This window comes from Heloderma suspectum, chromosome 2 (assembly GCF_057233095.1).
Source record: "Heloderma suspectum isolate Gila_16-S chromosome 2, 16-S_ref, whole genome shotgun sequence".
Classification (NCBI taxonomy): domain Eukaryota; kingdom Metazoa; phylum Chordata; class Lepidosauria; order Squamata; family Helodermatidae; genus Heloderma; species Heloderma suspectum.
The window spans coordinates 203,518,418-203,542,601 of record NC_139459.1 but is presented as its reverse complement, the minus strand read 5'-3'; the positions used below and the strand labels follow the sequence as shown (position 1 = coordinate 203,542,601).

The 24,184-nt window shown below is 41.3% G+C and overlaps 1 protein-coding gene across 8 annotated transcripts in view; it reads right to left on the bottom strand.

Moving 5' to 3' along the window:
- The window catches only part of HELZ (helicase with zinc finger), a 165,207-nt gene that overhangs the window by 77,117 nt on the left and 63,906 nt on the right, over positions 1-24,184 (bottom strand). For 5 of the 8 annotated variants that reach the window (XM_084837470.1, XM_084837471.1, XM_084837472.1 and 2 more), the window contains exons 13-15: positions 17,778-17,908; positions 11,875-12,054; positions 11,291-11,395 (exon numbers count right to left, since the gene is read on the bottom strand). In XM_084837470.1, the coding sequence (XP_084693596.1) occupies positions 11,291-11,395; positions 11,875-12,054; positions 17,778-17,908 (416 nt within the window). The remainder of the gene's footprint in view (positions 1-11,290; positions 11,396-11,874; positions 12,055-17,777; positions 17,909-24,184) is intronic. The other 3 variants (XM_084837474.1, XM_084837475.1, XM_084837476.1) reach the window with 1 other exon arrangement.

Below are 24,184 nucleotides of genomic sequence, written 5' to 3'. Positions count from 1 at the left end.
CCATTCTTTCTCTGATGCTCTGCAATGGAATGCTGTGCAATGGAGAAGGAACTGTTGGGCCAATGTTACACCTGGTTGCTGCCTAACATGCAGTTTAACCAGACAGAAAGTACAGTAATGCATTTCATTGGACCAAGGTCTTTTGGGAAATATGATGTAAGTCAGGTCCCAGAGGGCTCACTTCTTCCCAAAGAAGATCCTGAAAAGGTTTAAATGACTGCATTGTACTTCACCAAGTGAAGTTGGTGTAATAACAACTCATTACCTCACCTACTTTGTATTCCTTGTTTAAGCACAATGGTTTATTCAAGGCTTGTCACTCCAAGACAGAAAGGAAAGAGACAACCATTATCAGCGTCCTAGAAGACAGTGCTCTTAGATACTTTGAGAATAATAAGGAAGTTCAAAAGAAAAACGAAAAGGCAATCTTCTCAATGCAGCAGTGTTAATTTGTGACTCTTCCCCCATCCCCAACCTAAATTTTGTGTTTTGAAAGCTTGATTTAAGATGCAGTCTTGATGAGGGACAGTGCCAACAGACTGCCTGAAATAGAAAATCTATTTGCACAGAGATGACCAATATGCTTCAGCACTTATAGAACAATCACGAGCACAGCACTTGCAGTTGCCACTGCTGCAGCCTTCCAAGCAGCACCCAGACCACTGATTCTGGATCAAAACGCAGCTAAATCATTACTGAGGGCTGTACAGCACAAAGCTTTGGAGGAGAACGCAAATCGGTAGGTCTGATAATATACATAGCCATATAGAACTAAGGTAATCAACACAAGACAAGCCAGGATATCTGATGATCTCCCTTTAGAGAGCTGACAAATACCTAACTGGAGAGGTGGCAAAACCAGATTCTGATCAAAAAAGCCAGTGTAGAGTAGTGATTAGAGCATTTAGGACTGCAGAGACTCAAGTTCAAATCATCATTCAGCCACAAAGCACACTGGGTGACCTTAGGCCTGTCACTGTTTCTCAGCCTAACCTACTTCACTGGGTTGTGTGGGATAAAATGGATAAGGAAGAACCATTAATGGCACCTTGAGCTCCTTGGAGGAAAAAGAGAATATAAATATAACAAATTATAAAAGGCTGAATTCAGACTTAGTCTTGCTTAGAGTAGACCTACTGAAATCAAAGGGGCAAGTAAGTCCCAGTCTGGATCCAACCCAATGTAAATAATAAATCCACTGGACCATGAGGAAGGCTGAGTGAAGGAAGATAGATGCTTTTGAACTGTGGTGCTGGAGGAAAATTCTGAGAGTGCCTTGGACTGCAAGAAGACCAAACCAGTCCATACTCCAGGAAATAAAGCCAGACTGCTCACTTGAGGGAAGGATATGAAAGGCAAAACTGAAGTACTTTGGCCACATCATGAGAAGACAGGATACCCTGGAGAAGATGCTGATGCTAGGGAAAGTGGAAGGCAAAAGGAAGAGGGGCCGACCAAGGTGGATGGATGATATTCTGGAGGTGACGGACTCGACCCTGGGGGAGCTGGGGGTGGCGACGGCCGACAGGAAGCTCTGGCGTGGGCTGCTCCTATTATATTTCTATACCACCTCATAGCCAAAGCTCTCTGGGAGGTTCACAAAAAGAAGGTAAAGAACTATTCAAGAGCACCCTTTCAGGTTATTTTAAAACAAGTAGGACCTACAACAACATGTTGCAGTGTATCCACACTGGCTAAGAAGAGTGCTTTTGTTCAGGGCTCTGGACAGTCTGGAACAGGAGCTTTGTAATCCTATTCAGGCCATGCCAACTGGGGGTTGGAGGATGGGGTGGAGTGAGAGAGTGATTCAGGAACAAGTAAGGGGTAAGGGACCCTCTTCTTCCCCCATCCCAAAGCCTTCCCCTACTGTGCCACACAGCCACCAGCCAAAATCCTGAGCATTTTATAGCTATACCATGGAGGGCACCCAGTCCTGGAGGAAGGGGAAAATATGTCCTCTAACCAATCCTGTACAGTGCAGGAGGAGTGGTTCATGCTTATGGTTCACATATACACACCCCAACCTCAACAGCCTCCCTCAGCTCCAGAATACTTAGGAGAAGTGGTAAGACGCTTGGGCAGGTCAATTCCATCCAGAGGTGAGGTGAATTCCCCACCTCAAGTGACAGATTGAGAGAGACAGCAGTTTGTGTGCGCTTCCTCCCAACGCCTGATGCCACCACAAATTTCCCTTTTTTAACTGAGTTGCATATGTATCTCTACTGGCATAGATGCCTTGGTCTTAGAACAAAGCATCAGGGAAAGTGGGCGCTCCAGAGAGCAAATGCTGCAGCAGGAAAGGGGCCCACACAACTCTCCAGAGCAACCACCCACCCAAGGCTTTGTTCTGAGGATCCCTGAGATGAGGCATTGAGCAAGTGGGCTCTCTGGAGAGCCGCAGCAGCAACACAGCCCATGCAGCTCTCCCGTTCTGCAGCAGGAAAGCAGCTGGCACAGCTCTCCAGAGGAGCCATCCACTTCAGTGCTTCACTCGGAGTAAAGACCCTCCCTGCGAGGCACTGAGTGGAGGTGAAGAGGCTGGGGGGGGGGGTGCATGCCCTCCCATCTCAGGCAGCAAGACATCTTGCATCACCCCTGATCCCCTCTCTTCCTCTGCCCTCCATTTTCCTTTTTTTGAACTGACACATACATTTCCTATCTCTACTGCTTTCAGCCGCAGACATAATTTATCAGTTAATACAGTCTGCATGTCCTTTAGGTTCTTCAAGCATTTTTCTTCCTCTCTAGACCAGGGGCTGGGAACATGTGGTCCTCCAGACCTTGTTAGACTGCAACTCCTATCATCCCTCGGCATTGGCTATGGTGGCTAGGGCTTTGGACCTGAATGACTATAGCCTAGTTTCAAATCTAACTTTTCTGGACGTGTGCCAACAAGTAGTGGCATTACAGCTCCTGGATGAAACTGATTGTCTAGATGCTTTCCAGTCAGGCTTTTGGCTGGTTTGGGGATGGAAACTGCCTCGGTCATCCTAGAGGATGACTTGTGCCAGGAAACAGACAGGGGCAGTGTAAATCTGTTGATTCTCCTGGACCTCTCAGCTGCATTCACTACCATCGACCGTGGTATCCTTCTGGCCTGTTTCCAAGGACGGTGATTGGCAGTACTGTACTGAGCAGATTCTCTCAATGCCTGACAGGAACCAGAAGGTGGTGTTGGAGGACCACAGCTCCTTCCCTTGGCCACCAGTGGCCTATGGGGTTCTGCAGGGTTCCATATTGTACCCCATGCTATTCAACATCTACATGAAACCTCTTAGTTCATCTGGAGATTTGGGCTGTGGAGTCATCAGTGTGCTGATGATACTCAGCTCTCTCATTTTCATCTGCTCCTAGGAAGGTGGCAGAAGTATCGAACTGCTGTAAGGGACTGGATGGGAAAAACGAGGTGAAGCTTAATCCTGGAAAGATGGAAGTACTGCTGGTAAGTGGATTACTTGATTTGGGATTAGCTGTTCATCCTATCTTGGATGGGGCTGCACTCCCTTTGAAAGATCAGATTTATAGTTTGGGGTGTTCCGTGATCTGGCACTCTTGCTAGATGTGCAGGAGACTTTGGTTATGAGGAGTGCCATTTTCCAGCTTTGGCTGGAAAGCTGTCACCATTCGCCAGCTACCACTATTCCTGACAAAGGTGGTCCTTCCCACACTAATTAATATCCTAGTTACCTCCAGATTTGACTACTGTAACATGCTCTACATGGGGTTGTTCCCAAAAAGCCTCTGGAAACTGCAATTGGTGCAAAATGATGCAGCCAGGTTGCTGGTGGGAGTCAAGAATTTTGACTATGTTATGCCTATTTTAATGGTTTGTTTCTGGGCTCAATTCAAGGTGTAAGTGTTAACCTTTAGAGCCCTAAATAGCTTGGGACCTTGCTACCTTTAGGACCATCTTCTTTCACATGTTCCTTCCAACATGCTCCAGTTGTCATAGGAACATAGAAAGTTGCCTTATACTGTATCAGACCTTTGGTCCATCTAGCCCAGTATTGTTGACACTGACTGGCAGTGTCTCTCTTGGGTTTCAGACAGTTTTTCCTGCCCTACCTGGAGATGCCGGGGATCAAACCTGGGATCTTCTGCATGTAAAGCATGTATTCTACCACTGAGCTGCAGCCCTCCTCATCTGAGACACTGCTTCAGATCCCCCAGCCTCATTAAACTATATGACCTTCTATTTTTCTTTTCCAACTGTCACTCTACATTCCATGGCTACTAAGCGTGCTCAGTCTTCATTGGACTGTTTCAGGGAGCTTTGTTGTCCCCTTAGGTTGTTTATTAAAATATTTTTTTATACTTTTACAAACCTTGGAGTTCCCCTAAGCATTCTGATACTTCTCTCTTGTTTCTCAGTGGCTCTGATTTAGCTACAATCCTGATGGCACTCACAACCTAAGTTCACTTTTAGAAATAGTGATGATAGAGAGCAATACTTTTGCTACAAATGTTACTAGAAACAGGTCAACACAATCAAATAGGAGAAAGCAACCAATGATCAAAGATATTAGACACAGCTGACAGAAACAATGTAATATATGCAGATAATGCAACTTTTATCCATTACAGGAAAGGAAATGCCCCCTGAAGAAGTTCATACTTTAAGGTCTAAAAATATGGAAGGGATTCAAGGAAGCTAGAAAATTAAAGCTAAAAAAGTCTAAAAAATATTATCAACCATTTTTCTCAAAAGCAACTATTCAAGCTATGCCAGCCGCTGACCATAAGTAATAACAAGTGATGGATTGCTAAACTCAAACAAAAATGATTGTTTTGGGGTAAAGAGCTATGAACCACTTCACATATTATGGAATGATGTACACTATATTTACATGCAGTGTATACAGATCATTTGAAGTGACTACATGCATACATGCCGGTGCTGGGACAAGCACAAACTGCAGCTCTCCACTGAGTGTACATCAGTAGAATACATGCAAATAGCTGTTCCAAATATGACAGGTACATCCTTAATCTATAGTGTATGAATCACAATAGGACCTACCTAAAGGCACATCTTCTCCAATAATAATCTGCCCATGTATTACGAAGAAAGGCTCTCTTCCACTTTCCACTGCATCTGAAGTGAATTTGGCAGAAATGCAGGAGAGCTTTCCCAGTGGCTATCCCCCAGGCTCTAAAATTTCCTGCCCAGGGGTGTCCATTCAGGCTCACACCCCTTTGTCATTTGGCAGAAAGCCAATAACACAAAACAAGCTTTGTGTTCCAGCAGGTTTTTCTACATTATGTCATTGCATTATGGCTGTTTTAGTTTCCTGTTGGTTTATCCCCTCTGTTGTAGTTTGTGATTTGTTATTTTACTGTGTTTTATTGTAATTTTGTGATTATCATTGTTAGCTTCCTTTGGCATACATTTGAAAAGGCAGGATGCAAATTTTTATAACAAATAGTAAGTACTGCTTACTTAGCAACTATGGGCACTCCGCCATCTTGAAAACAGGAATGTATTATTATTATTATTATTATTATTATTATTATTAGAGTGAACGTACAAACTCCCAACAGGCTTTTAGAAGCTATACAACATAATATTGTTATCTCAGGGGCCACATCCCAATACTCTTTTAATGGAACTCTGAAAAATTACATGCCATTCCTATTAGCATCATAGTAATTTCACTGCCTCCTATTTTAACATTATTCAAAACTTAGAATTTCAACTACATTTATTTTATGGGTTGCATCTGCTTCACAGCAGAAGTGACACTGCTGATGAAGTGGATTCCCCCATCTCTCTGCACGCTTCCCAAATCTTCTCCAGAGGGTTGGGGGACCTTCTGAAGCAGATTTCATGTATGCAGGGGGTGCACAGAAGAAAGGAAAATGCTGTTGCATGACTGGATGTCCACCTACATGATGTTGGATGGAACCCTGAAATTTTTATTCAACAGATAAAACTACATTTGTTGAATTCAGAAATTTACATCAATACTGTTACATCACCATTAGCCAAAAGTTGCAAATGCCATATAACATCTTCCAGTTTCAAATAATGACATTCTCTTTTGCTTGTCAGACTGCAATTTTTAGATCATATTTTATAGAAAATATCAGTCACAAAACAATTTTAATACAAAATTCATTAATGGATATCCTCCAATCAGCTAGAATAAGAAGTGTTTGCAAAGCAGGACTATGTTGAAGAAAGTTTGTTCCACTTCAGTGAGACAACAGTGATCTCAGCAATTTGGTTTTATATTCCAGGTCTAGCATAGCTCTGTCTTGCGACTGTGAAGTAACACTTATCTCACTGTACCCTCTTGCTACTTTTCACAGCTCGTTCAAAGTTCAGAAATGAACAGACTCCAAAGAAGCCAGTGATAGTGCTTTATTTTTTTAAAGTGAACAATCCTTAACACATAAACACACACACAGGCTCAGTTCGCATGACCAAAACAAGCCCGTGGGCTGTTATAAGGATATTTGAGGGTAGTTTAACCCTCCAACAAACCATGCTGCCCAGGTTCGGACAACATGATAAGTTGTGGCCAGAACTATGCAACTTGTTTAAGCCACGGTGGCTTGTTTTGATTATGCGAACCAGGCCACACTGTGAAAGTGAGAAATCAGCCAAGGAAGAGAACTGCCCATAACACCTCATATGTAACTCACAGCATTTCCTTAAAAATACTGAGGACCTAGTGACAATTATAACCAAACTAGAAAGAGCATCCAAAGAACTGTCCGGTTAGTTCCAATCTAAGTATGGTATTCAGCCCCACTTGTGACCTGGCAGCCTAAGGGGGCAACAATCACAGTGACCAAAGACACCACAACTGGAGAGCTTTCTGTGAGACTCTAGGCCTCCTTGGCTTCCTGGTCCTCAGTACCCAGCCTTCCAAACCTCTTTTGCCTCAAATCCTCCTTTCTTCACCATCATGTCTCCACCACTCACTATTTTTTTTTTTACTTTCAGGCCAGTGCCTATTTTATCCCTTCAGCCAATGGCTGTGTTTGCACATCACACTAAGGCACCCTGCAAATAAGCTACACAGTGTGCATTGTTCACAGAAACCCCCGCAATGCATCTCACAGAGGACTGGGCTCACTGTGGCTTGTTCTCTCCCTCATTCTCCCTCAATCCTCCAGCCGGTATCTCACTGCTCTTCATGGCTTAACCTGACTGTGTCTCCCCCTACCCGCTCCTATCACTACCCCATTTTGATCGGGTTTTCTTTTGCAGAGCCTCACAAACGTGCAATGGGGGGGTGTCAGCCACAGAGAATTGTGCAGTTGTGTTCCGATTTTTTTAATTATTATTTTTGGTGGTCTTTCACAAGTGCACTCTTACAGCTGTTTTGCCTGGTCAATCTCCTTGTTTATTTCAGCTGTCTAAGGGAGCAGTGAAGTGGAGTAGGTAACATACATGGAAAATGACAAGGCGAGACTTCATATAGGCAGTAACAGAGCAGTTAATGCAGGTGCGCAAATTTCCCCTCATTGTACTTCCCAGCCATTAAATTTGCATACATTTCCCAGTCCCCCAAAATGTGCAAATTTTCCTGAAATTAAAAAAAAAAATTGGGTGGCAGAGTGGGGCAGGACAAATGGGGCACCAGCATCACTTATACCCCAAGCCACCCACACATACACACACAATGGGGATCTATTCACTCTATCCCATGCAGCTGCCTTCTCAGGGTTATTTTTAGAACTGTCAGGGAACCACAGTAACTACAGCAGTAAGTGTGCCAAAAAGGAGTAGCTGGCGACTCAGGAAAGTGTTGAAAAGGCGAGGGACACTGAGAAGTGTCAGTCTAACACTTGAAAGTGACAGGTTCACATTGCCAAAGGGGAGATTTTGTGCCCTCCCCCTTTGGTGCACCTACTTTTGCCACTTTTTTCCCCGTTGCAGAACTTTTCAATTGACAACTCAGCTATTGGTCCCTGGCAAATGTGTGCAAATTAGCCTATATGAAGTCTCACCTTGTCAGTTTCCATGTATGTTATCTACTCCACTTTACAGCTCCCTTTGACAGTTAAAACATACAAGGAAATTGACCAGGCAAGACTACACATATCAGACAGGCGTGAGAGCACACTTGTGCACTTATGGAAAACCAACAACAACGAAATTATGAACACAATTGCACAATTTTCTGGGGCCAAATTCTTTTTTTAAAAAGGGGGGTGAACCAGTGACAGTCGCTCCGAAGTGCCACTTGGGCATCAGTGGAGGGTCTGTCACTGGCGGCAGCGAGCACAGCTTTTGCTACTCTTGCCAAGCGGCTCTGTAGCTGATCCCTGCAAACCATGATGAAATTGCTCTCTTGGGATCATATGACATGACAACCCACTGTGGATCAAACAACCCCAAGAACAAGCCATGGGTTGTCAGGGTGGCTTGTTGCCGAAAAACAAGCCACCCTGAGGGAAGTAGTCTAGGTTCAGATGACACAACAACCCATTTTGGCTAGTTACCCACGATGGGTTGCCAGGTCATATGAACCCAGTCACTGGCCAGGTTCAGATGATCAGAGGGGAAAAGAAGCCATGGTGGCTTCTTCTTCCTGCCCTGCACATGCTGCCCACCATTTCCCTAATTATCCTTGACTGTAATTAGGGCTTCTTGTTGTTGTAACCCCTACATCAACATATGTTGTTTTAGGGGTTATGGGGTGGTTTGGAAGCCACCCTTGCTGCACACCCCGCTGGGTTTGAATGACATGGCAACTCATGCTGTGGTGAGGGTAATTAGGGAGATGGCAGGTATGTGAGCAGCATGCACAGGGCAGGGAAAATAAGCAACAGTATCTACTTTTCCTCCACTGATTGTCCAGACTTGGTCACAGTGTCACTGACTTGAACAGCCTTCTTCACACTCCTCTCTCCCTTACCAAGGAGTATACAGCTCCTCCTTTCCTTCAGAGCTGTGAGCTTTTTTCCAAGCCCTCTCTTTGATTAACTCCTTCTTGACTCAGTTCTTGGTGTCCTTGGCCTTTTCCTAAAGATTCGCCTACCTACAGGTTCCTTTCTGTTAGTCCACTTCTCTGCATCCTTCCTTCAGCCTCCTTGCCTTTGCACTTTCCATCTGTTTCTCTGCATCTCGAGCCCTCCTCACATAACTCAGCCATCCCATACTGACAACCCTTGTTGCACACCAGCTTCTGTGAGAGAAATCTGCTTTGTGAGAGCAACTGAACATTCTGAACCACGCAGCCAGATTTTCAGCTCAGAAGATTCACCAACACAAGTGCAACACAAGTGTAATACAATATAGATTAAAGTAAGCAGGCTATAAAGATCATTTTAATTCATAGAAGAACCACTTGAAAGAAAAGTAAAATTAGCTTTTAACGTACTATCTGACTGACTTTAGACAGTTTCTTTTTTTTAAAAGCTTTCAGATTGGTATTTATTCCCAAAGGCCAAATTATGTAAGTTAATGTGTAGCAACTTTCCAGATATCCTGTACCCAATTCAAGGCTAAAAACTGACCCTTGAAATGTGAAATTAATTTTAGACTAGCAATATTACCCTCTTTTTCACAATCCCAAACCATTACTTAACCCAATAAGATTTCCACATTATGATTTTACTACAAAATTCCATCCAATCCTAGTACAACCATTCAACCCCTAGCCTGCCAAAGCCAGTCTTCCATTACCAGATCAGTTTGTCTCAGACAGCAGTGTGGCACAAGCAGTGAATATATAAAACATATAAGTACATTTAGCTCAGTGCTGTCTACCCAACTGGCAGCAGCTCCTCAGGGTCTCAGATATAGATTTTTCCAGCTCTACTAATCCAATCCTTGGAACTGGAAATGTCAGGGATTGAATCTGAGGCCATCTGCATGCAAAGCATGTGCTCTGCCACTGAGCCACGGCCCTCACAAAGAATACATGCACATCCAACACCTACAAATGACTTGTTCAAGTGAGCCAAGCCAAATGCTATGGAGGAAATAAAAACCCCCAAGTGTGACATAAAACTGCATCCTGACTCCAAATTATTGTTGAGTATGAATAAAACCCATTTCCCCAGAGATATCTTTAAGGATGCAACTCATGCAACCCAGTACTTTGCCTCTAGTCTGGACAGAAGGAGAAAGGGGAAAATACAAATCCTCTGAAGAAAGCACATGTACAGTTTTCACAGCACCAGCACCACCACCCTCAAATTACCCAAAGGCTCACATTCACTGTTGATGTAGGGAGAGAATAGTAAGATTTGTCCTCCAGTACTCAGGACATTTCTTGGTCTGAAGTACTCCCCATGGGTGGATTTGGCCATGAAGTCAGACAATCTTGGGGTCGCTTTCAGCTATATATCTAATGGTGTCTGACCATATGCCAAGGATTACTCTAAGGTAGGATTCCTGCTTCTGGGAAAGGGTTGGCCTTGATGTCCTAAGAGATCCTTGCCCATTCTATTTTCCTAGCATGTTATAGAGGAAAATGGGCATTCTGATTCCAAGATAACATCAAAACAGGAAAGGAAAAACCTTGCCAGGATCCTAGGGCTGCCAGCAATGTAGCAACTTTCATTACACACAGCATTAGAACAATGATGCAACTTCAGAAGTAATTTTGTCTCATTTTAAATATAAAACACTTGCTTTGCAGAAAGGCCCCTTCCATTACCAACTTCAGGACAGTGGCATGCATTGGTAAATCAAATTTTAGCAGCAGGATCTGCAGCTAAATGAACTCTCAGATTAAATTAAATGTATGTCTATTATTAAACAAAATTCTACATATTCCAGATACAAATATAAGCAAAGCATTCCCAGCAGGGAGTAATTTTTCATTCCACAGGAAGGAATTAAATTCTCCTCTGGGATTTTTACTTTGCTAATTCCCCTAATACCCAGGACATGTTCATTTAAATACACAAACAGCTTGATACTGAACTAATTTCACATGATTCTCTAAATATGTAAGCTCTTTGATAGACATTTTCTCCAAATTGACACTTCTTTGATTTATAGACACCATTTCCCCCCAACAAAATCCAATTAGTATCTCATTTTTAAAAAGAAATCTTAGTAGCTTTTTAGAGGACCATAACAAAATTTGTTCAGTTAGAAAAGCACATATATCCACAAAAGAAAGGCTTAAAAAAGGATGTCTTTATTTTTAATGCATGAAACAAACCCACACTGACATTGTTCCATTTTGCATTTTCATTTCTAAGTTATGCAAGAGCACTGCTTTTAAATGCCAATAAGCCTGATGTTTTTCAAAACTATTTGGAATAGACACCTTTTCTTAAGTTATTGTAAAGATACATAATAAGCCTTAAAAAATACCTGAGAGGTCTCGCCTGGGGATTGCCTGCTTCTACATATGGATGTAAATAATCCTTTATGTAGAGATCAGCAGCACTATTAGAATGGGTGCAAATGAGAATCCTGCTGGAATAAATGGTGCAAATAAAAAAGCAATGAAGAAACAGAAAATCATTCAAAGCAGTAAAAATACAAAAAAATAGTGACCATCTTCCTCATACATTTATTTCAGTGAAATTAGTCTGTGAATTTATGGTTCAATGATGCTTCTAACTAATTTCTGTGGGAAGATGTAAACTTTGAACACAGCTTTTAAAAATCATTTAACACTTAAACTAATGTTTTAAAATAAAGGTATCTATTATAATTCTACACAATGCACAGCTTTCTACGTATAATGCAATGCATTTGTTTAACGCCTTGCCAATTTTAATTCATTCTTCTAAGGAGAGACTACATCTTTAGACTGCCAAATTCTTTCCTGTATATCTGTATGAAACAATGATGGATGTTTTTTTAAAGCTGGATGGAGATTCTGTACTGCTAACTTCCCCTCAAGTGGCATTTGCTTTCCAATTAAATATCTATATTTCATCCCATCTCACCTAGTATCCTGCTGTTGGAGTATGTGCTTGACTGCCTGAGCCAAAGTGAAGGTTTTGCCTGTCCCATAGGGACCGATGATAAGAACAGGAGGCAATTGTATTGAGAGTGGAGTTGTGATAGCCAGAACAGCCTCTTTCTGCTTTGCATTGAGCCTAGGATCCAATTGCTCATCCCACTGTCTGCACAATAGAAAGCAGGACATTTAGCAACATCAAAATGCCATGAATGAAAATGAAATGACTTCATAATTATCCAAATACATATCTCAAACAAACATTATACCACCATATTCTTGTACTATTTTTACAATCTGAATTAATGTTCGGGATAAATGATAAAGTAAAAAACAAACTGTTTCACACATGTTGGTTGCACTGGCTTCTTTTAAACTTCAGTTTAAAAACAAACAAAAACACTGATTTCTGTGCAATTCCTCTTTGCCCATCACATTCATAATCACAACTCAATTAAAAAGACACATCATTAAATCAATACAATACTTTTTAACTTATCACTCACTCCACTTACATTTAAATAGACATCACTCATTATTTTTGATGAACAAAAGCCCAAACCAGATTTTAAAAATGACCATTTCTACAGTTAGAGATGTGTGGCACGTAATGTCACGTCAATTACACTTTGATCCATTTTCTCATGATAAATTAACCTTATGGGGCAATCCAGATGTTAAAATTGGTAAGAAAATGTTTTTGTGACAGACAGGGACATATGAGGTGATTTTTACTTTGAGTCAACTGTTGGGTGCCGATGATGAGTTTTTGTCATTTTCTAACTTGAGTGCCAAATATAACTTGCCAGCTATGGCTGAATGGCAATATTGCAATTGCAGCATCTGTTAGTATCTAGGTTTGGCCCAGCTGCTTTTACAGCATCAGAGTCTCCGTCATTATTATAAGTACTTATTGAGGCTGGTCAAGCAAAGTGACGTATAAAACTTCTTATTTTATACATAAAACCATATGTATAAAACTTCTTATTGGTCAATAAATATGATATACAGGATTTTAAGCAGGAATGGAATAAGGAATTGTATTGTCCCATTCCACCTAATCAGTGGATCGCCGCTTTGGTGTCTATACCTATCTCATCTATTAATTTTAGGCTGCGTCTTATTCAGCAAAAACTTTTGTATCTATTGGACACCACAAGGTCTCTTTAATAAGGGATTATCTAATTCAGCTAATTGCTGGCAGTACAGTGCAACTAATGCTTTTTTAAAACATATGTTTTGGCAATGTTGAGTAGTTGCTTCTTTCTGGGCGGAGGTTATTATATGGATAAATTTTGTACTGGAACAGTCTTTAGTATTTCCTGATGTACACATCTTTTAAATTATTTACCTGCTTCATGGAAATTAATGAATGGTCAGTGTAAATGGATTCTCCACATCCTCTTGACAGCCAATTAATTAAAACATTGGAACGATAAATGCTCACCTCCTATAATGCAATGGATTGAGGACCTTATAATGCTTTCAACATTTGAATGGGTGGCATATAGATGCCACCTCCAAATGGATACTTACTTGGATATCTGGTTCACTTCTGTTGAAACCTAAGGAATTTGTATTGTCCCTTACTATAATTGCTAATAAGATGTAATTTCACATATATATGCATTTCATATGTATTAATTGCTATGGATATATAGAAATTTATGTATGTATATTTTTTTAAAGAAGAAGAAAAAAATCACTCAAATCTGTTTACCACATTCAAATAGACATCACTCATTATCTTTGATGAACTAAAGCCCAAACCAGATTTTTAAAAAGTACTAAACTGCATAACTCAAAAAAAAAAATTGCAGCCAACTGTAAAACCTCTCTTTAAAATGGTAGTGAACAGGAAAAAAAGCCTGCATCTGAGTCCTGGAAGTACTGGTACAGCAAGTTTGTTAACGTAATTGAGCATCAGGACAGGAAACTGCTCTAGACAGATTCAATAACAGGTTCATGATTTCTATAAGCAGTAACAGATTTAAAAGTAGGCATAGATGGTAAAAAACACCTGCCACTGAAGTCCATATGATCATACTTTTGTAATGTGATCTCTATCTTGGTGTTAATTTCATAGACTTGGAATATTTGCACTAAGTGGTAGCTAGTTGTAAGGGTAAAAACAAGATGTTAGAAAGATTATTGCATTCGTTTTGCAAATGACTGCTCTGAACAGCTAGCTGAAGAAAGAACCTGGTAAGAGCTAGAAAAATGATATGGATGTAAAGCCAAAATAGAAATAGAAACTAGAAGGGAAGATCATCTTGAATTAGTAAAAAAATACAGAAACATTAGACAGAAATAGTATATTTATTGGTGCTTGGGGACTTCTGTTTGACTCCCTGGCCATTGGCCTGTGGAGTTCCTCAGGGTTCTGTTTTGTCCCCCATGCTATTTAACACATACATGCCACCACTGGGAGAGGTTGTCCAGAGTTTTGGGGTTCAGTGTCACAAGTATGCTGATGACACCAAACTCTTCTTTTCCTTTCCATCTAATTGAACTATATTGAACTATAGTGATCTCTACTGAAACAATCTCACTGACTTCAGTGGGATTTTTTCCAGAAAATTCACTGGGCTCAATGTTTGGGGAGCAATATGCTGCCAAAATTAGTTGTAACATTCACTCTGTATTATTGGACTAAAATCATATTTATAAAATGGTAATGTATAAAATAGTAATAGAGGACTGCCTTACAAGGGTTAATTATAATGGGCTGTATCGAACCCTGACTGTCCACTAGCGGAATGGAAACCACTGGTAGAACACTTTCCCCTCCCCCCTGCAGCCCACCATGCACCCCCAAATCTGCTTCAGCAGGCTGGAAGACCCTCCAGAGCAGATCTGGAAGGTGCATGGAGTGCTGCAGGAGAGAGTAGAGCAAGGGGAAATCTGTTCGCATGACACTGGATTTAAGCCACAGATACAGATCATTAGTTATAATAAAATTTCAGTAACAAACCCTCACCCAAAATAGTGAAGGTGATGCTTGTGCAGAAGCAGGGTTCACCAAGTGCAACCCCTGCAGGATCAGGGATCACAAAAAATGTGGGATGTAGAGTTTGTTTCTGGAAGCGGCAGGATCTGCCCCTTCCAGAAACCAGCAGTTCTGTTCATGTTGGGGCTTGCCCCCGGGGAGTGCTATATCGCAGCCACATGTGGACCAGGGCCAATGGGGGTGGTCACATCTAATATATCATTACAGTTGCAAATATATTGTTATATTTGCATGCCTTATCCATTTTTAACTCATGTAGCCGTACCTAGTGGTTTATTCTTTTGGAGTGGTTTATTCTCCCCCAAACCTCCACTGCTATTGTGAATTTTTGCTGTGAGTTTTCCTAAGAGAGTTTATGGCCTGGATCTAAAGTCTGCCTCCCGCAGACAGAAAGGCTCCATCTGCAGAAGACTTCTGATCCAGCGGAGCTTTTCCATGGGTGGAATGAGGGAGGAAGCAATTTTCACTGATTCCCCCTCCCTCTGCAGCCCCTATGACTCTCAAAAATCTGCTTCAGAGGGTTGGGGGGCCCTCCAGAAGAGCACAGTACATGGCGCTGGGGTTGCAGAGGGAGGGAGGGGGAATTGGCAAAGATCATCTCCCTGGTTACTGCTGGCCAGAGTGTCCTGAGTGGACTTTACTCAGGGAGTGCTCCCCCTGGTGGGGGAAAACCCAGAACCAACCCTCTGAAAAGGCAGAAGGCAGCTAGTTTGCTGAGGAAACGTCATACGAAGTGTTGAAAGAAGCCTAGAAAATTCATCCAGCTGGCCTGGAACACGTAAGTTGAGATGACTAAAAGTTATGCCGGTAGTTAAGGAGACAGAATGAACCACTCCAAAAGAGTTAATAACCATAATCTTCAAGAACAAACTAGACTGCACTACTCAATCCACTCCAGTGAGGCAGATCCCCTAGGTGCTGGCGCTCAGACATGCCACTGCAAAGAAACAGGGGAATTATCAGAAGGACCAGCCCACAAAGCTTCATCTTCTGTTTGCAGAACAGGGCTCACCATGCACTACTATTACTGTTAGGCTGATGAGGCAACTCATTAATCCACTCATTAGTAGAATGGAAAATCGATAACAGTTTTGTGTGGCTCTTTCCAGGTATTAGTCCCTCAGAAACTGCTCATTTCAGCTTCCTTCTGAACCCTGTTTCAGACTCTCCAAAACTGCTGAATTATTCATTAGACAGTAATATGGAATATCCTATTCATATACTGGCCAGTGGCCATTGAGGACTCCAAGGTAAGAAGATTAAATCCTCCTGTTTTCCCACATGGAAACCAACTAATTTTCTAAGAGAAAACAAGTGCTACTTCCATATTGTAAAGGTCTGATTTTAAAGTTATTTTCTTCATGATGATCAATATAAACAAAATTATTTCCTTTGTGGCTCTGCTTACACCAGCCTGTTTGTTCTTGGGACAAGGTTTCCCAAGGGTATCTCTCCTTGCCCCTATACTATCCTCTGTGTGTGCGTGCACATGCGCACACATGCACGCACATGCAGGCATGCACATAGGCCACTGAAACAAAGTGCAGCACGGCAGTTACACAGGAGTAAATGCCCTGCTGGGCTGTGTGTTTATTTAGCCTTGCTTAACAAACACGTTTGCTGGGACAGTACCATCACAGGACATACGAATAAAAGGTGTTGGTGGGCCATTCCTTTCAATTCAATTGCCTTGGGATTCTGGTCCAATCCATATAATTAAATCACCCTTTGCTGAAAGGGTCGTCCTCCATTAGTTTTTACTTTAAAATTTTCCTTGAATCCTCTCTCACTGATTTTGGAAACCTTTGTCTACTCATACCTCCTAACAGTTGAAGAGAAGGTGAGGCTATACCAAAGATGAGGTCTCTCACAAGAAGAAATACTTGAGAAATTCTGTACTTTTATCTGGAATAATTTTGTGCCTTTTATTGCTCCTTTCCTCACTAGAATACTGTTCTAGATCACATAGCCTTGCTTTACCTTACCTTACTTTCACTCAGCCAAATGTGGCCAAGGCTGGGAACAAGTTCAAACTCAGAGTGGCCTTCTACATGGCAATCCAGGGGGGAAACGCAAATATCAAAATATCCTTTACTTCCTGCATGTCAAAATATCCTTTGCTTCCTGCATAACTGTTATTGCTTTGTTGTAAATGTACTCTTGAGTCCTCCCATCCCAGAAACATTTGCATTTATTGTTCTTCTCACAATACATGCACATTAAATGTACAGACACAATAAAATCTCAGCAATTTGGTAAGTTTGCCATCCTGTAACCTGCTGGCCTAGTAGATCAAATCAAAAGTAAAGTAAAGTACTCTACCTTCTCCAGTGATTAGTATCAGATGTTACAGAGGAAATGTAAAATGGCATGGAGTAAGAATAGAGTAATCTTGTGGTTCCCACCACATTTTACTCTGGAGGATACATGCCCAGGCCACCTGGGTAATTAGCTACTGATATTCCTATCATCCCCAATCTTGACTGTCATTACAGTTCCACTTTAAATAATTTAGGGCAGGACCCAGTATATTTGGATAGCTTGTTATAAACCAACATGAGCCCTTGTGGATAAGGACAGCTATAAATATAATTATGAATATGCACATTATTTGCAGTGATGTGCAAATAGGAACAGTTTGTTTATTAAAGTAGCTTCCGTCATACAGGATACAATTCATTACAACAGGCTTTTGATATCAGAGAGAACAAAGAAAGCTGATCTCCTGATCTCAAAGATGTTTGCTTTACTACTTACAGATATTTCACTTCCCATTCCTACACCCCAAAGAAGGTCTAATGAAAGGACATCTTTGAGCTACAAGGAATGCAAAATAATATTAATATACTAACTACCAGTATCAAAGTGTATTTTTGTACCTGTTGGGACTCCAAGGTATTGTGGGAATCATGTTGACATCTGGAAAGAGAATATTGTTGTCCTTGATTCTGTCCAAGGCATAATGCATTTCACAGAGGGGTAAGCGGTTTAACTGAAACTGAAGTTCAACCTATGGCGCATACAAAATGAATGAATGAAAGGTATGCCAGAAAACAGGCAATTATAAGGAGTGGTATTAGGCTTGGTTAAACAAAGCTATTGCAGTTAGATATGCAAACAAATTCATAAACCTTATAGGGAAAAGCAGCAAATCAGATTAAAATCTTCACTAACTGGCTTATTGACCAATGGAAAGGCCAATAGAAACATTTTGTAACACAATTTGCATCTTTGACACACACACACACACACACACATACATACATATATATATATGAATGAATGATATATATATATATATAAAACAGTAGAGCTTTTATGATTCAATGAAGCCTATTAGTAAACAGAATCCAGGCTTCTCATGGATGAACTCATTTAGAAGGTCTATAGCAGGGGTGGGAAACTTATTTCCCTTCAGATGTTGTCCTTCCAGCACAACCAATGGTGAGGGATGATAGGAATTGCAGTCCAATAACATCTGGAAGACCACAGGTTCCCTATCCCCTGGTGTACAGAATGAAACCTTGATTACTGATAAGGTCAGAATATCATTTTTTTTTAAAAAAAGAACAAGACACAGAATACAACATTGTTTATTAGCAGAAAATCTCCAATATAACCCATCATATCCGCAACAAGCCCTCAACAGAGGTTAATAAGCAGTAAGTGGAAGAGTACTGTGGAAGTGTTGGGAAGAGAGTGAATTAATTATTCAGATCCATATAGGAATTTGGGAGTAAGGGAGACACTTAATGAGGGCTGAATGATGTGAGGTCGAAGTGGAAGGATAGATTAGAAACGCTGAAAAGGTTGACCCAAGAAAAATATTTAATGATCCAGCTAGGCTTTCTGAAGCAATTTTAGATTTCCTGGCTGTATTTCATAATAAAAAGCATACGACATATCGTTCTATACTAAAGTGATTTCTGGTTGGACGCTAACCATAATATTTTTTTCTCAATTACTACTTGATCCTAACAAATAAGGATCAAGGACCAGAGAAATATTGGTACACTTCCAAAACTATTTACCAGAACCCAAAGTCTGAAAAATCAGTTCAAACAATTGCATTGTTAACAAAACAAATAAGGAAATACAATTTCATTGGGGGAATGGATAAAAGCAACTAAAAAAACAAACAAACCATGGAGATAATTCAGAACAGCTAGAAATGCACATAGCATTAATTTTATATTTGTACTTCTGTCCAAAAACAATTATTCCAAATCAAGAGACTGAATGAAAGGGTGATTCTTACATAGAAATCTGTATAAACAGAAATCCAACAAGAGAGTGTGAATAACTTTGATAATTACTTCTCCACTGCTGTACACAAAAGACTTGTAGATACAGCAACCACACTTCAATCGTCAAAAATAAAGTGACAACTGTGATCAGAGTTTTAGATATTAAGCAATGTCTAGAGCAGAGGCAGAGAACCTTAGGCTTGGAGTCCAAATCCGACCCTCCTGGGCTCCCAATGTGACTCCTCCAGGGTTCCCCCTTTTCCCCGGCCACCAATCAAGGTGGTTTCCTGGCTTTTGTGTAGTTTTCCCCCAATTCCAAATGCGTCTCCTAGGGGTTAATTTCCGGCAATAAGAGCTTCAAGATAAAATACGCTGGAATTTTTGGCCCTGCCTCTGCCTTTGGCCCAGCCCCTTTTGCCGTTGGCCCTGCCCACCACTGCAAAACCGCCCCCAAGAGCGTCTCCAAAATGGAATTCAGCCCTCAGGCTGAAAGGGCATTCAACACCCCTGTTCTTGAGGGGTATGCCATGCTGGTCTGTTGCAGAAAAAAACAAGGATGTATTTAAAGTGATACAAGACTTACTATGGCGTAGGATTTCATGGACAAGAACCACTTTGTCAATGCATAAAGTGTAATCCTCAGTTGGTAGGTAGACTAGAGTATAGAGGAAAAAATGCAAATAGTGGGCCGAATGACCATGAAATGGCCATTTTATGCAGACCATTTAAAAATGTAACCATTTTATGCAGACAATGAAGGTAAACACAAGGGGGCGGATCCAGACTTATCCCTTCATTAACTGAAGGGCCCCTTCTGCTTGTGGAGGGAACCAGGATCCAGCGGAGGCTTCCTAGTAGAGCATGCATGGAGGATCTCTGGCCCACAGGCCCATCTGGCCTGCCAGCTCCTTTGGCAGACCCTGCTCCTTGCCCCCAAAGCCCCAGCAGCTCAGATAAAGGTGGGAGTCACTCTAATTATCTGTGGTTTGCATGTCTGAAAGTGGTTCACTAGGACTTCATCCTGAGCTTTCACTTGAATATGTGGTGGGAAAACGCCCATATTGGTACAAATTGCATCTGGCACTGCCCAAACTGCATCTGGCCTTGCATCTGTTCTCAGCCCAACCCCTGTGCCTTTAGCCTCACCACTGCCGGAATGTGTCCCCTGAGACCTTTCCAAATTGGAATTCAGCCCCTAGGCCAAAAAAGGTATGCATCCCTGCAGAAGAGGAAGAGGGCAGGTGTCAAAGTTGAGTCCAAGTGCCTTGAGATGTCTGACAGCTCCGATTCTGAATCAGAGTTGGAACAGCTAGATTAGAGCCCGGGGGAGGGACCCTCTCAAGTGAGCCAAGATGCTGGGAGACATTCTTCCAAAGGCTTTGACAAACAGATGGCCCAGGCTGAGTCACTGCCCCCTCCCTCCACTGTAAGAACTCAAGTTTCCAAGGAGGAGGAGGAGAAAGAGGGGCATGACTTGAGATACACCAGGGCGCATCGCAAAGCAAAGCAGGAAAAGTTAGGGGCAGGGCTCAGACGCTCCGCCAGGATAGCCACTCTTGGAAGCCAACATAGGAGGGAGCCACCCTAAGGGAACGGCATCACTGCAAAGCAGGTCTGGCTGTAAGGTTCATAGGCAGACTGTCAGCAACTTCACTACCCTTCGGTTGGTCTCCTCTGATTAGATCACAGATTAGTTGTTTAGGGGCCTGAAGCAGTCTGAGAGCTTCCTGAAATCTGCATTTGTAGAGAAGCTAGTCTCTAGCAAAATAAAGTAGTGTTAGCCTAAAGCTTCATCTCCTTGTGGTGTTGACTGCGAAGGGGAAGGATGACAACGGGGCATGGTTTTTGCCCACTCCTCCTTTCCCCTTCAGCCCCCAGTACCACCTCCCAAATTATTACAGAGCATCCCCCAAACCTCAGAAATCACATGAGACGTGGTGCTGGGGACTGCAGGGGAAAGGGGGGATAGGTGAAAGTTACTGCCCTGCCCCCTTTGCTCCAGTGCCAACCTAACTCTGCTAAACGCAGGTCTGGTTCCAACCTAATAATCACAGTGACCCTTTATAACAGCAATAATAGATGATAACTTGATTTAGAACAAAGTCTTTTTTCACCTTCTCATAGCACCTTATATCTGCATCCTGCTGACATAATTTCATTCATCATACACTATTTAAGAATCAGTACTCAAGGAGATCATGAACCGAAGAAGCATGCCCACGTATAGCTATATTGTTTATTTTTGGGTCAACTTTTCTAAGCCTGAATTATAACTATTATCAATAACTTCTTGTTTAACCACAAAGTTATTACTCATAACTGTCACAGTGCCAATAATTAATCTATTATTGATTATTGTAAAATCAAGCCAAAAATTACTTTAATAGAACAAGAAATGGAAATCTTTATTTTATTAACCCATCAGAGAAGTCAAGGATGTTGTCAGCCAATGAGATCCAAATATCTGGTAACTTTACTAAAAAAACAAAATCCATTAAAAATATAAAATACCAAGCTAGGCTAGGAAGAGATAACATAAAAGACAAAGTTTGAAGTTTCAAACTACACCATGTATTTAACATAAGCAAACAGAACGTGCTATCCATCATAATCCCCCAGAAATATAGCTAGAGTAATAGGGTACAACAGAGAAAAGCCTTGAGTTTGTTACAACAGAAACCCCTTTCTATACTTTTAAAACTATTTTCCTAAACATTAAAAAAAAGAAGAGTGTTATTTCTTACGATAATGACTTACATGCAGACACCCCCAGGCATAAGCAATTTGTTGCCATCAAAGAGTACAGAGCTTTGAAATATCCCTTAGATTTTTTATTCTATTACTTTTATTAAAAGCTTTTTCACTTGTTCTCATTGGCTTTGCAAAGTCCTGCCTGCCTCTCAATACCCTGAACCTCTAAACCAGAAGTAGGCAATGTGGTGCCTGTGAGCACCAATGCACCCCTGAACTCCTTTCTTGGAGCCCACCAAGGTGCCCCATCCCTCCCACTTAAAAAAAATAAAAATAACACTTTTTCTTACCAGCAGCTGGGATTGCTGTAAAATAGGTTCCTGTTGGTGCTGAAAATTGTGGCTTCAAAGGAGGTGTTTAGTGTGTTGGAGCTCAGACCCCACCTCTGTCCTTTGCCACACCTACCATGACAGCCATTTTGTGGTGGTGCCCAGGGCAGTTTCTCAAACTGCTAAATGTGCCCACGACCCAGAAACATTGCCTAACCCTATTTTAAACAGATACCCAGTTAGACTGGGACACCTGTAAGATGACCCTCCCAATGGGAGCCAAGGGAAATATACATAAGAGGCTGTGAGTGAAAGGCCCTTGGTGGGCAGATAACAGAATTAGGGGGAAGAACACCTGGACCTGGACCTTTCTCATATACCACACATGTTGTCTCATTAATCTGCCTCATTAAGCCCCCACCAAGAGCATCCAATCAACCCACCTGCTGGAGGAAGTGCAGTATTTGGGCATACAGCTGCAGGAAGTTGGCAAGTGCATACAGTAACAAGAGGAAGTTAGGCACACAAAATCTAGTCTTCTTCCTCCATCCTCCCACATTCATATGCACAACCACTATATTTGTCCCCTCATCATTAAATGTGTGATATTATAAAATGTAATAAATTTTAATGTCTAAGGGTTGTATCCAACTGAGTCACTCCAGTAACACAAATGATGTTGTGCTAGTGGAAACCACGTTGTAAACTATGCACAAGGAGAGAATCCAACCAAAGTTCTGCCTGCGCAACTTCCTGGAGATGTTAGGTTCTAAAAGTTGTCCACTAGCACTCGCGCACCAGGGAAATGCAGCAGAGCTCTACTAGCTCAGCAATTTCTTCCACTAACAGTACATTGGATTTGAGCCTAAATGTGACGAGTGCAGATTAGAGTGGCTGGATGATTTGAAAAAAATCTATGCTGTAAAACATACTGCTCATTGCAATGTGTTGGTGTTCTGTAAAAATAATGCTATGCCTGCTATCAACGAGGTGAACTTCACAATAGTTTGTAAAAGAAAATCTGGTCACTGCTACTAATAGGCCCATTTTATTTTGTATTCCAGTGGTATTTGAATTTCCTGATCTAGTCACTTAGTGATCCTGATTATTGTTTTCAGAAAATATACACAACCCAGGGCCCAGTGGTGTAATCAGCGTGCTGACTAATTATGCCTGTTAAATAAAAACATTAGGATTCTTGCATAGTTTTTCAGCAGGCTGATTGGAAAGTGACACTGCTGATTTATCTCAATGAATTTTCTTCAATCTGTACTGTATTTTAAATTATTTCTGCTAGATAGCCAGAGTCAGCCACTTAATGCCGAAACCATTTAGTTCAGTTGACTGAAGCTCTGTAATGGTCTACAGCACGATATATTAAAGGGGTTTGGTGGAACTATCTTTGTCTGGAAAACATAAAATGACATAAGGTCATAGCTTCTACTTCCTCCAGCATCAGATTGATAGCAAAATATCCAAAGACCTGACCATGAGCTTCCTTAAGTGCTGCTAGTGATGTAAATCACCATTCTGAGATTCTTTGACAGTCAGATTACTTTAGCTACAATAACAGAGACTCCTTTTTACACAGACCACTTTCTATATTTTGTGCATAGAGTCTAAGTTTATTATAGCCAGCTAAACAAATTCTTTTTGTATTAGAAGAACTGGGCTATCCCAACTTTGTCAGCCAGCAAAAAAAAATTGAACAAATCAGTTTTTTGGTTAACAAGCAAAAGACAACTGGTAATTTTTACTGAAACACGTATCATGGAGCATAATCCCTAGGGAAGCATCTTAAACTTAATGCTTAAAAAACTCCAACATTTATTTCATTTATTTTCTAACACATTCCTTCGAAAGGACTCCAGAGGACTTTGACAAATCAGAAGGAGGTTTTACAAAAACTTTAACTTAAAAACATAAAATCAATTACATGGAATAATAGTTTAAAATGCAGCCATAGAATTATAAAACAATAAAGCCACAGGAGAAAAAGCTCACTTAAAAAATAGCATT